This window comes from Embiotoca jacksoni, unplaced genomic scaffold, assembly GCF_022577435.1.
Source record: "Embiotoca jacksoni isolate LCO1_2020_lvr unplaced genomic scaffold, fEmbJac1.0.p SCAF_23, whole genome shotgun sequence".
Classification (NCBI taxonomy): Eukaryota; Metazoa; Chordata; class Actinopteri; family Embiotocidae; genus Embiotoca; species Embiotoca jacksoni.
This window is the reverse complement of record NW_027185374.1, coordinates 1,610,245-1,625,824: the sequence shown is the minus strand read 5'-3', so window position 1 is coordinate 1,625,824 and position 15,580 is coordinate 1,610,245. Positions and strand designations below refer to the sequence as shown.

Below are 15,580 nucleotides of genomic sequence, written 5' to 3'. Positions count from 1 at the left end.
AGAGGAAAAATTTAACATTACAGGTTGATTTTAAACGGACATAGCAACACAAGTCTTATCATGTTACATATTAACTATGAGAGGTTATTTTGTTTCTTTGGACTACCTGATCTTTTTCACCAGACTAACAGATCAGAGAAAGTTAATTCCTTTAGGGCATAATTAAAATTTCACTTGCATCCAAACCAAAAGTCCAGCTGTTTACCTTACTGAGGTACTTTCTCCTCTGAGCAACCCGAGCTCCCAGAGCCTCCACCTCAGCCTGGGCTTGTTCGACAAGTTCCTGTAGGCATCTCTTCTCGCTCAGCCCCAGTCTGGCGGCCACAGCCTGCGCTTCGCTCACAGCCTGACCGAGCAGCTGCTGACGGGCCTCCAGTTCTACGCACACACTCAGGTGGTCGAACAAGAAACTCTGGGCCAGATCGGGGGGTGGGCTGGTTTTCAGCGCAGAGGTGAGTGCGGGCCGCTGTTCCTCCACCCACTCTCTGGCATCTCTGAGCTGGGTTCCCACCCGGGAAAGATCCTCCAGTGTCTGCGTGGAGTCTTGGATCTTCTGCTGAATCAGAGTTTCGAGCTGGGCCCAGCGCTGCTCCAGGTGACCCACCTGGGGAAATGCAACACAGTGTCCCCTCAAAATCTCAACCAAATATCTCAACATTTATGTTAAGTTTGTGACCATCTTAGCAAACATTTTTAGCAGGAATATACTGCTCTCACCTGTTGTTTGACCAACTCCTTGTCCAGCAGGCTGAGTCGAGGAAGGATGGCTTGTCTCTGGTCCCGTAGGTCTTCTAGAGTTTCTTTCTGCTCCTCGAGGTCACTGGCAAGCTTCCTCAGAGCTTCTAGATGTTCACTTGTACTCTCTGTGTCAGCCCTAGGTGCACACATACATTGGTTGAGCAACATCTGGTTGAGCAACATCTGGTCTCTACAGTGACACAGTAATAAAGGTGTACAGTCCTGTCTTCAGATAAGGAGAAATAAACTCATAAATCCACTTGAATATCAATCGACAATATGCGTAAAAATATCACAGCCTCCAAGAAAAACTCGATACCTGGCGAGGTAGTCCCATTCCCTGGACACTTGATGGAAGAGTTCCTCCACAGCGACCACACTCTCCTGGTACTCTCCACTTCGCTGCATGTCCTCCCCCCGCTGGGCCTCCAACTCTTCCGCGCGCTGGCCCAGGTCCATCCAGCTTCTTTTCAGTCTCCTTATCTCCTCCAGGGCAGGAGAGACCGGTCCATCTGTCAACCTGCCGATGGCTTCGTTCAAACGCGTTACCTCAGATTGCTTCTCCCTAATCTGCTGAAGAAACTCCTGCAGGAAAGATAACAGACGCTTAAGTGTGAGTTAAATTCATTGATTAGGCTAAAACCTTGTCTCAAAAATGACCTCTAGATGTTGTTTTTGTACATAATATTAGTGGGTTACTACTGTAAAACAAACTCTTTTCAACAAAAATCATTTATCAGGAGCATACTAGGTAAACACAGACCTGTGCCTTGTCCAGCTGGTTCTGTGCAATCTTAGGCTCCAGCTCTGCAGGTCTCCTGGTGAGGCTCTGAAGTTGCTGCTCTGTCTCTCTTAGCTGGGTCTCCAGATCAGCCTTCTGCTCCTCCATGTCCCTCCAGCTGTCTGCTACCTCTTCACAAAGAAGCATACGCTCCTCAACCTAGACACAAAATTTAATTGGAGTCAATTTATGACCAAGTATTTGTTCAATTGAGGTATTCAGTTTTAAAATCAGAACACGTGATGAATACAGCTGCGAACATGGACGCTGAAACCGTGTTTTTTGTTTAAGGACTTAAAGTGAGCTAACCTGCAGTTTGACCTGCTGGATAGCTGCTGCGGTCTCCCTGACCCTCGGCTCTGACAGGTCACACGCTGAGCACACAAGCTGGAGGTATGTGCTCGCCTGTTCTTGCAGAGCCCGCTCCTGCTTCACCTGTGTGTCAATGTTTTTTTTTATTGCTTTAATTCATTTTGATGTGACTGATCATATCATTCCTTCAAGACAATCTGCAAAACTACATTGTGGCCCCTCAGTCAAAAGCATGCAACATGCAAACAGAGATTATTACATGACAGCCTTGTACAAGAATACTATTAATTCAAGAGATCTGTTCATAATTCCAGGAGGTGAAGATATGTTTAACTGTTTGTTAAGGAGCAGGTAGGGGCTTACTGACCTGCTGTAGAGCCTCATCCAGGCTGAGACAGGGATGTGTAGGAGGCTCTGGTTCTTCTGAAACAGAGTTCAGCCACGTCTGGCACTGCTTCAGTGTGTCTTGAAGACTAACATGTCTCTGTAACTCATGGTCCAAACTCTGATATACCTGTAAGATATAATATACAACAATTTCGTACACCTTTATTATTTGAAGAAGACTTTCAATTCTGAGTTTCATGAAATGTTTGATTGTGAAAGTTACTACAGTAAAACCACCTAATTTCTACCAACAGCACACATGCAATCTATTGAGTGAAAGAAACAATACATTTTACTGTGGTAGAGGGCAGTGATACAATGCTGAGCTTTGAAGTCAAGCCATGGCCAAACACAAAGCCACATTAAATAATAAAACCTGAACAAGTGGGCAGTGTTGTATTTAACAGGTGTTGAATGTGGAGGTGTCCATGCCCTCCAGGGGAGAGCAAAACAGCAAGGTCTGATTGACAGTGTTAATATGAGAGCCTGAAAGAGAGGAATAAGGGGGGAAAGTTCTGGCAAAGTGCCCAGTGAATTTGGCAAAGGCTAGAAGGCTGGCATGGTGGCAAGTGGCAGGCAGGATATTAGAGCTGTGTTGTGCTGGGACACAGTTGGCAGCCATTGTAACACTGGAGGCGCAGTTGTAGGGAAGCCAGCAGTGTAGTGGTAAAGTGTGGCTGGATCACACAATGTCAGATTTGATGTGCGAGTATTGGTGGAGGTGCTATCTTGGGAGGTGAGCTATGATGACAGAGTAGAGGTTGCCAAAACGACAGAGTGGGGCTGGATTATAGGGCTCGCCAGATCTACTGAATAGTGGCGTGTGACCATTTTTGGCTCCGGCATGAAAAAGTGGAGTTGACAGGGGATATGCGGAGATTAATACGAGGAGATTGAGTTAGTGATTTTGGCTGGTGGGGTCTGTCTGAGTGCGGCTGCTGTGGAGCGACACTTTGGCAGCCTTAATTGGTTGTGCCCTCCACACTGGCAGTGAAATGCTGTCTTGAGAGACTGGTTTAAGTGTCAGAATGGGTTAGGATTAAGTGGATGCCGAGGCTGTTGGAATATTATCAGCATGGATATGTAGACCATGTGGGTCTGTGCGTGCATGTGGAGGCACATGCACACCCACGGTTGAATGTGCATCCAATGCACTAATACATGTCTTGCACTATAAATGTGTAAGAACAGGTTCACTACTTCAAACACAGAATATATCTTCCTCAGCTTCCCACAACTCCATCATCCTTCTCCTCCTCCTGCACGTTCCCTCCCTCCCTCCCTCCCTCTTCCCATCTCCTCCTCCTCACTCACTCTCTGTGCTGTGCTACAGATGGCAGAGTAGCTGTCTCTGGTGCCTTGCTGGTGAGCCTGGACCTGCTGTCTCAGCCTGCTCTGCACACGGTCACTGCAGCCTTGTACCAGGTGGTCTCCTCGCTCTTTCAGGCCTGCCAAGCGATCCTCAAAGCCTGCTATTTCCTCCATGATGGCCTGTGGAGGGGAAAGTGACCAAGTAAGATTATGTTCGAGAGAATCTCCAGCAGAGACGTAATACAGGACAAGTCTGACCATCGGTCAATGACACAGGAGGTCAGAGCAGACTGACACCAGACAGTGAGGTCTCATGGTATTAGACAGGCCTGAATGGATGAACTTGAAATCATTTTCAGAGGACAACAGCTTTCAACATAAAGACTCAGCCAGTCTGGTTTTCTAAATCTGTTAAGGATTTGAGCTGAACCAACTTAAAAAAAAAAACCACATTTTAATCATTCATATAGTATATATAGTTATCTTATCCAAATGAATTGGATGTCAAACAAAGCAAAACTTATACTGCATTATAATGGATTAAACCATGTTGTTAACCAAAGTAGCATTTCCACAGGTGTATTGTTTGTGGAAATATAAAGTTAATAACTATTGCTAAATACAAACACCATTCTGTTACTGTATACAGTCATATCAGATGGAAAAAGACAATGCTGCGTCTCTTGGCATCAGGGATTGTGCGTGGAATTTATCTCACTCATAAATGACAAAATTACAGTAATTAGAAAATCTAACAACATTTAAGTTAGCAGCAGACTTTATGTGAATGATTAATAAGTTATAACCATATTGCATGATTTAAATTCCCCTGGGCTGATCAAGTCATGTTTATTGAGTGAAACAGTAACCACTGCATACTAAATCTTGCAGCATGCAGCTACAGAAAAAAAGACTCTTCAAACAAAGGTAACACCAACAATCAGATAAAACACAGTTCAACTGACACCAAGCAGCGGAAATCTGAATAATTGAACTTTCCTTGAGGATCAAAGTGATTCAGGCTTGTTGCTAAGGCTGTATCATATTTTTCAAACATGACAAACAAACAGCACAAGTGAAATTATACATCTGGTCACCTTGTGCCTGGCCAGGTTTTGGGTGGCCGCCTCCAGGTTGCCACTCACGCTGGGGTCAGGAGTCACCATCCTGCTGGACATCTGCAGCAGCCAGCGCTCCACTTCCTGAAGCTCATTGTGGTAAGCTTCCTGTTCCTTCACCTGGCCTTCCAGATTCTCCACGTGAGCCTGGACCACACAGATCACACACAGGCAAACTATACAAACAGTCTAGGCAACAAACCAATATGACTACCTCCAGGTCACTGAGGAACATGCTGTTTATCCTAAAGATGTTCCTTCTTGGAAAGAGCATTTCCATGAATTTAATCTGAGTTTAGGTTCTCACCATGGCAGCATTACAGAGTCCAGTGTAGTCCCTTTGCAGTCTGTTCATTTTGTCTCTAATGGAGGGGTAGTGGACAGAAGACAGCAGAGCGTCTCCCTTCTCCACCACTGACCTGATGGATCCATCATGGGACTGAACCATCTGCAACAGAGCCTGGGGACACAGAAAGATAACTTGTATCTTTAGTACCCTTTAAGACCATCCTAATTATATGCAAGTATGTTTTGTGAAGTATGCAATTTTCAGCTAATTCATAACCAAGGTTTGTACTATAAAGCCAACCATTTTCTAAAGCCCACCATAGACATTAATCATTATAAAAAGCGACGATATACTCTGGAAAATGGTCAGCAGTTATTCAAACTGTATTCAGTTGTGGAGTTAACGGGCTAAGACATACAAGGTCACACATGTAGTCCATTAAGGTAATTATATTTGGTAACATCTTTTCTTTTGAAACCACGAAAGCAGAAAATTACTGAGCGTGGTATTAGTGTAGTGCTCTTGATAAAAAAAAAAAAATCAACTCTGCTGTACTTTACCTTATACTTAGCCAGCTGGGCTCTGCGCTGGTACAGTTCAGCCTTGGGCTCCACTGGGGCACTGAGCAAAGCCCTGGTCTCCACCAGCCACTGGGCCTGAGCCTTGTACCGGTCCTGGAACTCCTTAGCGAGCAGTAATGCCCGCTCCAGGAAGCTGCGCTCCTGCCTGAGTCCCCCGGCAAGCTCTTCCAGCTGGGCAAGACGTGCCTCTACCTCTCCTCCTAAACTCTCAGCTCCAGCTTCATTGAGGAAGCCTGCTGCCTGCTCTGCACGCTCCCTCAGGGATTTCAGGAAACTGTGACCTTGCTGGAGCTCAGACTGGAGAGCCTGCGTGAAACAAAGAGCAGAAATACAACTCAGCATGGGTGCTGCTACAGTGTTATCACCATTACTTTATATTAATGACCTTAAACCAGGACACTGTACACACGGCTGTGGTAAAAGTAAAAGGGTAAAAGCGGCCTCTCTGTACTGGTGTAACAAATATCATAACACACATCCCTTTAGGATTAAAAAATACTTTTATATCATAGCTTCAATGACTTTGAGGTAAACATTCAACACAGTATCGTCAATTTCTTTGTCCTTCACCTGAAGCGCTGCCCCAGTCACCTTGACCAGCCTGACAGTGCGTTTGAAAAGCTTTGAACCCATCAGGTAGGCTGACACCTGCATGGTGAGATGTGGAGAAGACCGCGAGGTCATAGTGTGGAGAAACCGCAGTGAATAATATGAAAGGAGGACCCAATTATAAGGGCCCTTAACAGGCACCAGTAGCTGCAGGGGTTTCCAGGGCAACCACAACACACATACAGCTCCACTCGATGGGATGCCATCTAGCTTTTATCATTGGTCTATTATTGCTTGAGTAGAAAGTAGCCTCACATTTCAACAAGTCCAGATCTCCAGCTACGGCTGTTGGTAATATAATATAACAAGACCTGTGTGTGTCTGCACACGTCCATGTTTCCTGTTTAATGTGACGCTCCAGTCCTATTCATCATTCCAATAACAATATTCTTGCCTTCGACCTTAATAAGTGACACCCAGTATATCTCAATTTTATATAATTTAGTGTGTTTAACGAGAGCTAAAACACTGAAGTTTGCAGTAATTGCCATTTACTGTACTGTTGATTTAGTTCTGTATGACTCATTATCTCCACTTCATATAAAAAAAAATTGCTCTCGTCTCACATGACATTGAGTTTCCTTCAAGACAGCACCACTAGTTGCCTATATATTGAAATCAATTTGCAAGATTTTGTCAAAACTGCGCCTCTGAATGATTTTTATGTTGAATGAAAAAAAAAAAAATCATCCTAGTTCCATTCAATATCTAATTTTTCCAGCAAGGACAAAATAATAATTTAGAGGACTTGGTTCAACACAACTTTCACAATTTGGTCTTACAAATGGATTAAATTAGCTTCAGAAAGAAGACTTGAAACCTGCTCAGGTTCCCGTCGTTGAATACTACTTTGATAAAATATTAGACAGCGCTCTGACAAACAACATACAGTATATGAACTCCTGAACACGGTGCACCCTTTACGCTGTAACTGTCTTGTACCATGGAAACCACAGTTATCAATGTCAAGTTCCTTGTGCACCTGCTACAAATGGAGACCACGAGGGGTTGATTCTTATTCTGCATCAGTTTCTAGGCTCCTTCATCCACTGTAATCTATCTGACAGCCATATTCATCAGTTATGTTATCTACTAGCAGAGGGCAGACATTACTAAGGTGACCCTGTAAGCAATTTATTAGTTTATGCTTTGAATGCATGAACAACATCCTGCATAGCTGGACATTTTGTTGAAACAACTAAAAGCCATATGTCTAGTTTCATATTAAAAGCATGCATTATTTATAATAACTAATGAGACATTTAAAAATGAGCTTATTTACTTTCACCTTTTGGAGAGAAGCCCTGACTGTGTGCATCAGAAACCGTCAGGGACTTTGGGAAAAATTGCCTTAAACATTTATGAAATGCAAGTAAAATTTCAAAATATGAAGCAGGAAGGACAAGTGGGGATTGATAATGAGAACCAACCGTTTTCTATTTTGCATTTTGCCCTGTTTACATTTTTGTAGCTGATAGTGACGAGGATTCTTTTTGGGACACTGAAGGTTAGAAACATGTAAAAAAAACAATAAACACAAGTAAAATAAATTAAAAAGATACACAAAACTTCCAACATTGTTCAATTCAAGGGGAGAAATTAAATGATGTGCCTCATCATTACTTTATTACAACACATATAATGAAGGCACAGCTAATTTCTAGCTGAGGTGATTCACCACTGCTGTATGAGTCATACCTTTACGGCCTCAAATAAAGTCCAAATCCAACTAATGGCCCTTGACACAGCTATCGACTACCGGTCTTTGTGTCAAAGCGTAATCATCCCTGCTCATTGAACAGCCCTGTAGCTCTCCCTACAGGGGATGAAGTAAGTGACGGAGCACTCGCGTGTTATCTGCAGTGCTGGAAGGACACATGTGGTGGCAGCATGTCTTCAGTCCCTACGCAGAGACAGAGCATTGATCCCAGACACGGATTACTGCAAAGATCACACCAGATGATGTATTGTACTCGTCGATGTGTGTGTCTGCGAATGCTTTTCTGGACGTATGCGAGAAAGACAAAGAGAAATGGGATATAGAGATATATAAAGAACTGAAGTGGAAGACAATGTGTGAAATCACACAGGACTCGTGGGTTTGAAAGTTTGCTGCAGCTTGTTAGTACTTTGGATGGGTTTTGTGATATAAAACGAGTGTTAGAGGAGAGAAAAGTGTGTGTGTGTGTGTGTGTGTGTGTGTGTGTGTGTGTGTGATGTGAAGCGGTAAGGGCACTGCATCAATTACAGTGTCTGTGCCAGCAGGCTCCTGACACCGGCGTTTCTTCATCCTCTTACACACAGTGGGAGGTCTCTCCCTGCTACCACGCTTCCTCTAAAGAAGCCCCCGCTTTGTCTTCATAAAGAGCCGATCGATACACACATACTCCTCCAATCCTCTACACACTCGAAATGAACTATGCCAAGCAAACAATAGTGGTGATTTTCTTTTCATTGCAGCCCACATCGTCTGAGCCAGGCTACCTTCCTTTAATGTCAATATAACATAAAGAACACAAAGAGAAACTGCTATAATTATGCCACCACAGTGATGTATTTTTAGTTGAGAGCACTATCCAAATATTATATGTGCAGTGAATGCTTTGCAAGCTTTTTGCAGGTATCCCATGCATATTTTACTGGCCAAGCATATCATAGCTGCCAAAGAAATCGTTACACTTGATGTTAACCGTATGCTGCCTTCAAATAGATATTTCTGCTGGCGTGGATATTGGACTCATATAAGACTCAAATCTTCAATACAACCTGAAGTCTTGCTAACTCGTCAGTTTGCCATGGCAAGATATCTGTGCTGATTTATTGCAACCTGTTCAGGAAGGCGCAGCAGTGCACCTTATATCCAAATGCCTCAGTGACAAATGGAGGTTTAGAGCCATGACTGCGAAATTTAAACCATTAGCGCAGATTTAGGTTGACAGATCAATACCTCCAGCTTCTTCATCTTCTTCTCCATGGCGACCCGATCCAGAGGTTCAGAACAGTCAGTTAACACTGCAAAGCTTTTCTGAGTCGAGCTGAGCCACTCGGTGAAGGACACGCAAAGGTTTTCTGCCTCTTCAATGCTGCGTAGCTCCTCCTGCAGCTGCTTGATGGTGTCCTGAAAATAAATGGGATAAAAGATCAGAGGGGAAGTTCCACAAATATTAAGTTGGGATTTTCAAGATTGCTCACAAAAGATGGAGCTAATATTTTTACTTCACAGTATTCTTCACAAGTTGCTATAGAACAATTTATTGTAAATAAAATGTGTGAAGAACATTTTCAAGGCAGCAAACCACTTGACAGGATATCTACAGTCTGTCTGTTACTTAATATAAAGTCAGTATGGGTCCACTATATTCAGATTTATTAATATGAAGATAAAAGGTACAACTGCTGCCTTTTTTTCAGAGGTAGTGAGTCTCTTCAAAGTTTGACTGTGTTTGGGGAAAATTCAGGAAACATGGCCTGCGTGTATCTTTTCCTTTTGAGGTGTAAGATGTGCCCCAGCAGTCTAACATTGGCCACCAAGGACCACAAGCTCTCTGATCAGCCATCAAAACAGAAAATATCCGTTTCCTCCCCCTCCTCTTTCATCTGTTCAATGTCAATAACTTCACCAGAAAGCTGGAGAGCGGTTTGATTATGTTTTTTTTTTTTGACGCATTATCCACTTGACTAAGATTTTGAGTCAATAACACCATGAAGATGGAGAGCCTCTCTTGCAGGTTTGAAACATTATTCACTCAACTTGCAAATCCTGTGGTGAGGAGCTCCAATTAGCTGATAGTGCTGAGTGCACACCTTTTCTGACTAGACAGAGGTAACAGCTTCCCACCTCAAGCCCATATGGCCCCTTTTTCACACAGAATAATTACAGGCATCCTCGGGATGAGAAGGATGTTATGTTTCCGCATGCATGTGTGTTGGCTTGACTGTAAGTATATGCATGTTTGAGTCAATCTTAGCTGGGAAGGAAGGGTGTGGGTAGTACAGAGAGAGAGAGTAAAGGGGCACAAACACGCACATACACACTCAGATGTGTGACTGAAGGTGTAAAAAAATCAATGTAGTGCGGCCAAGGCTTTTCCACTCCTGGTGCCGGGTGTGAGATTGCCTTCTGTAGCGTTTAATTACAGCCTTAGCCCCAGACCAGAGGAGCCCCATTGATTTCCCTTTAGCCCCCCCAGAGGAGCAGACAAATAGAGAGGCTGGATCTGAGTATACAGAGCAACACAGGCTTGGCTCACAGGGATAACTCTCAAAGCTACTTCAATGGGGTGTTACAGAAACAAAGTCCAAACTCTCACAGGAATGAATTCCACTGTGAGAGAGCATAACTATGTGTGAAAAGCCCACAGTGGGCAGAAACTACAGTGGCAGTGCATGTTCACATTTTCGATATTTATGATTGAGACAGACACACAGAAGTATTTCAAGTGATACCCAGCTCATTAAAGTCTTTATATTTTGTTCTATATAACTAATGATTGTAATATTTTACTAGTCCAGCAACAGTGTTTTTAACTAATCTGTCCCAAACACCAAAGGTTTTGTTTAGCCTTAACATGATAATATAAAAAAAATGCAGTTAAAGGTTCGCTAAAACAGCTAAACACATGGGTCTGAATACCCTGTATGTATTCAGGAAATCAAAGTGTGCCATCCAGAATTCAAACAATTGTATTTACACGTCATGGTTGGCTACACAGGCAAGAGGGTGGAGGACCAAAATGTAGACAAACCAGCGGGCAGTGATTTTTATACAAAGTGACTTTTATAGATGTGATGACGATGATGAAGGTACGGCTTTAAGAAAACGGATGGGGAAAAAAAGGTCTGTTTGTCTAAATAAGAATAGTGGACTGAGCCATCAAAAGAGTACTCTATACCCAACAAAGTAAAGATATATTTATTGAACAGCAGAGACTGGAGTGTCACAAACCTGTATGTTGAGCAGCAGCGAATGGTAGCGGGCAGTGAGCTGGGTGGCAGTAACACTGACACGACTACTGATGTAGGTTTCTTCCAGAACCTGCTGGGCCAGAGATGAGAGGCCGTCCACTTCTCCCTGCCGTGTTAGCACCGCCTCAAGACACCCCTGTTCACCAGGGACACAAATAAATGCATAAATGGACGTCTTTTACTTACATACTGAAAAAAAAAAAAAGGAAAAGGTGCAAAAATGTTATAGGGAAACATGAAATAATAGATCACATCACAAACAACAATATATGGGGCACATGTGTGTGTGTGTGTGTGTGTGTGTGTGTGTGTGTGTGTGTGTGTGTGTGTATATCCCTCTAAATGCAAGGAAGGAAAACCCTGAGACTGTCTGACATCCTGACACTGGCAGGAAATATGCTCCAAAGGGAGGAGACCAAGTAAAGGAATACTGCTGTTTTACTTGAAATAAAAAAAGAAGAAGCAATATGTTACAGTGACACAATGCCTCCAAACTTTCATCCTGATGGGCTAAATCGTTTTGAGTGAGTAAATTGTTATGCCGTTTTAAGTGTCTTCTGTAACATTTAATGTGACTAACTGTCAAAAGGAAAAAAATCTGAATCAAAGGCAGCACACAAATATTTGACAAGGTTCATTTAAAGATACTGATATGCAGTTAGAAGTCTTGTAGGTTATCTGTTCGCTATCTGTGGCCTGAAAAAGGTATTAATAAAAGGTGAGCTGCTTAATATTCTTCTTCTCGATGAAAATATGTGTTTGGTGTGCAGAGTAATCAGGTCTTATTGCTGACTGAAGTTTTGTATGACTGCACATTCCTACCAGTGACAGAGAAAAGACTATTTGCAGAAAAGAAAGGATAACATAGAGACACAGTACATTTCTGTTAAAGGGAATGTTCCCCCTTTCTTGCTGGGAGTTAGATAAGTTTTAAAAATATCTATACGCTACTACCAGCAGCTGGTTCACTAATCTTTGCATGCAGACTGGAAAGAGCTAGAAAGCAATCCAAAGATAACAACAACAAAAAAACATCAGCCTAGAAACTAAAGTTCTCTAATCTAGATCAATTTCATCTCAGTAAGGTTCAATATTTAAACCGTTGTATCGCATTTGTTTAAGCCACACAAAAAAATTGAACTATGAAAAAAACAACTATTTCTTGGCGAGGAGAAGTAGCTTTTTGAAGTCGTACTGGTTGCCTGGCAACTAATCCTGACCAAATGGTGTAGAAAGCCAATAAGATTATTTCTCAAACAAATGCTTCCTCTAATAAAACAGTGTGCTGTTGTCCTCCTGAGCTTTACAGTGTTGACAGTTGGATAAGGAGCAGATATCTACAGAAATGTTGTTTTAGAAACCTCTTTCTGACCTGAAGTTTCTTCAGCTGGGTCTGCTTGGTGCTTCTGTCTGACCTCCGATTATATCTGATGTTAGCCACCTTCTCCATCTCCTCCAGCCACTGAGCCAGACTCAGGAACCTGTGGCCCATCTGCCTCAGTCGGGTCAGTGTGGCGCGCAGCTGGGCCTGAGTCTCCTCCAGGCGGCTCTGGTAGGCCCCCCACTCTCGCTGAGCGGTGTCCAGGGCTCGGTCCTCAATCTGAGGTATACCCCAGGGGATTACTCGTTCCCTGCTGGTCAGCACGGAGGAGAGCAAAGACTGGCCATTTGAGCAGTGTTCCTGCAGGTTCTATGAAATGAAAAAAAGGGTAAAGAATAAAGAGATGTCCCAGGTCCTGTTAACAAATGTTTTATTCTTAAGACATACAGCATGTTGGTTGTGTGTACAGGTATGACAATACACACTGATACATTTGAACACTCTTTGTATTCAGTATTACTACCTGTAGCTGCTGCAGTGTTGTCTCAAGTGTGTCCACGTTTCCCTCTGGATGGGAAAAGGAGGCCAGAGAGGCCTGTTCCTGCTCCAGCCAGTCCTCAAACACATGTAACCCCCTCTGATACTCCTGATGTACCAGCACCAGCCCCTTTGCCTTACTAACAGCATTCTGCAAAACAAGATGTTGGAGACATTCATGGAGCAAAGGATTTTACTCATTCAACATTATTGGGGCATTACACATTTAAATATTGCTATTAAGTATTTGAGGAGGCCAATTTGTTTTGGCTAATTACGTATTTAAATTCTTTGCAACCGAAACCACAAGAAGCAAATTTTTTAAATGTACTTTGAAGCTGAAATTTGTTTTCCCTGTGTTTGAGTAAAACACTTTTTAAGAAATTATGAATGATCATTGAAGTAGCTGCTAAAATTTTCAACATACAGATCACGCTCTATAATAATTTTGTGGCAATATGATTACGATTTTTGAAAGAACAAGAGGTAGGCGTTGAGAGAAATACTCTCCAAAAAAACAAAAAAAACACTTATTATTCAAATGCCTGCAGAGGAAAAAAACGAGAGTGTATGTTGCGGGTAAGTACCTTGGCCTTTTCTTTGAGGGAGTTGTATCTACACTGCAGCTCCTGCACCTCCTGCTGGGTAGTGTAGTGTTCAGCCATATTGGAACCCTTTGTGGCAATAGTCTCCAGTGGACTGCAGTGACTTAATACTTCCTCATAGAGAAGCTGAAATGAAATACGAACATATGCATCAGTGTAGTTTATCTGTCGCAACGGGAAAGATCCGGATCATAAATGCAGCTGCTTGAGTCTGAAGTAAAGCACTAAATAATACGATTTTATTACATTTCTATAAAAGAAGATAAAAAGAGTTATCTTAAAAATAGAAAGAAACAGACCATATAACTAGTCACACTTCATCTTTCAGTGTGTGTTTTATAGACTTTAATCTTAATGCAAAAAAATAGCTTGTGATACCTTGGTCTTTCCCAGGTTAGCTGTCTTGTCTCTCATCTCAGAGTACTGTCTATCTGAGCAGCTGAGTGTCTCGTCAACGCGCTCCATCCACTGCAAAAACTGACCCACGTCCTCCTGATAACTGGTCCACTGCGACAGAGCGCCTTCCAACTGACTGTGACAACAAACACAGTGACAGAGTGAACAAACACATATGTTGGAAAAAAAACCCCACAGAATACATGCATCTAAACATGCAAATATTTAAATTTAATTTTCCCTTTAACCTTTCAACCCGCTGAAATCCATCAAGTGAAACTAGACAGTTTTCAGTCCCATTCATCAAAAGCCTGACAGATTGATTGGCCCATGGTCACCTTTTACACTGGATCGAGGCAGAAAGCAACGAGTCCCACGAGTCCTTCAGGTCTTGGATCTGTTTGCGAATCACCGGGACGCCCTCAGCCGAAGTGTTCCTCTGGACTGCTTCTCCCCGCGTCAGCAGCATTTTTAGCTGGATCTCCCTCTCCTGACGGGCAGCCAGTAAGGCCTACAGACAGAGGGAACAAACAGACACCAAATATCTTAATTTTACTTTCTACTACATTAAAGGAATGCAGTGTTGTGTCCTTTACACCCTGCATGGTTGCTAGGATATTATTTGGTCTGCTGCACAGTGAAAGAAAATACTGCCAGAGTTAAACCTTTGGTATCAAGTCTGAAATCTGCTGTACTGGTATGGTTACACAAATTGAACATTATTGTACAACTGTATGTTAACATATATATGTCAAAGCAAAAGTACTGACAGCTTGTGTAATGTTTACTTTTGAAAGATTTCAAGTACAGTGCCCTTTTTTGTAACACCAGATTTTCCTATGAACTCACCTGAGTTTATTTTTTTCCCCACTGTGCTTATATTAAATCACAGACAGACACGGTTATGAACCATTTAAGACCAAATTTGGAACTATAATTCTGGAGAAAATATTACTGGGGAAACATGGAAACACTTTTTTATGTCTTAATTAACCAATAGTCAATCCTTTTTAAAATGAGGTGCATCCCTTTAAGGGTTCCCCCACCCATCTTGACCCTCTTCCTTACTTCCAGCTGTAACATCCGGTCCTCCAACACGCTCTTGTCGGTGGTGGTGGAGATGCAGGTGCTGAGGACCCTCTGTGCCTCGCACACCCAGTCCTGGAGCTCTTTAAGTCCTTGAGAGAAGAGGCGGTGTTCACCAACGATACGCTCAATCCTGGAGGCCTTGTCCTTCAGATATTAGAGCACAACACTGTGAACACACTGTCTTATATTGTTTCTGGGGAACAGATTAGCACTGAGGTGTAAGTAATGAACAAAGTGGTTTCCGCTACACAACAACAGTGTCTTCATATTGTGTTTTTCTCACAGACATCTCCAGAGACTCTGCCACCCTCACATTACAGCACAAGAAATTGAAATCTACAATAACTGGAGACCACTTCAAAAGATTTACTCCTGTTTCCATGTCTGGCAGGGAAGACGACCTAAAAATAGCACTCCACCAGCTATCCAGCAAAGTAAATAAATCCCATTCATCATCGCTGGGGTATTGTCATTGTCCTGAGATAAGACAATGGAGATCTGCGGTCAGTGTAATGTTTTGTTCTACGATATATCAAATTAA

At 42.7% G+C, this 15,580-nt stretch overlaps 1 protein-coding gene across 9 annotated transcripts in view; it reads right to left on the bottom strand.

Moving 5' to 3' along the window:
• Positions 1-15,580, bottom strand: part of syne1a (spectrin repeat containing, nuclear envelope 1a) — a 130,695-nt gene that overhangs the window by 50,575 nt on the left and 64,540 nt on the right. For all 9 annotated transcript variants that reach the window (XM_069158186.1, XM_069158183.1, XM_069158184.1 and 6 more), the window contains 18 exons: positions 15,019-15,183; positions 14,289-14,461; positions 13,933-14,086; positions 13,537-13,680; positions 12,936-13,100; positions 12,464-12,781; positions 11,072-11,227; positions 9,074-9,244; positions 5,497-5,823; positions 4,955-5,107; positions 4,627-4,794; positions 3,533-3,709; positions 2,199-2,345; positions 1,829-1,954; positions 1,502-1,678; positions 1,058-1,323; positions 718-874; positions 206-604 (listed from right to left, as the gene is read on the bottom strand). In XM_069158186.1, coding sequence (XP_069014287.1) covers positions 206-604; positions 718-874; positions 1,058-1,323; positions 1,502-1,678; positions 1,829-1,954; positions 2,199-2,345; positions 3,533-3,709; positions 4,627-4,794; positions 4,955-5,107; positions 5,497-5,823; positions 9,074-9,244; positions 11,072-11,227; positions 12,464-12,781; positions 12,936-13,100; positions 13,537-13,680; positions 13,933-14,086; positions 14,289-14,461; positions 15,019-15,183 — 3,543 coding nt within the window. The remainder of the gene's footprint in view (positions 1-205; positions 605-717; positions 875-1,057; positions 1,324-1,501; positions 1,679-1,828; positions 1,955-2,198; positions 2,346-3,532; positions 3,710-4,626; positions 4,795-4,954; positions 5,108-5,496; positions 5,824-9,073; positions 9,245-11,071; positions 11,228-12,463; positions 12,782-12,935; positions 13,101-13,536; positions 13,681-13,932; positions 14,087-14,288; positions 14,462-15,018; positions 15,184-15,580) is intronic.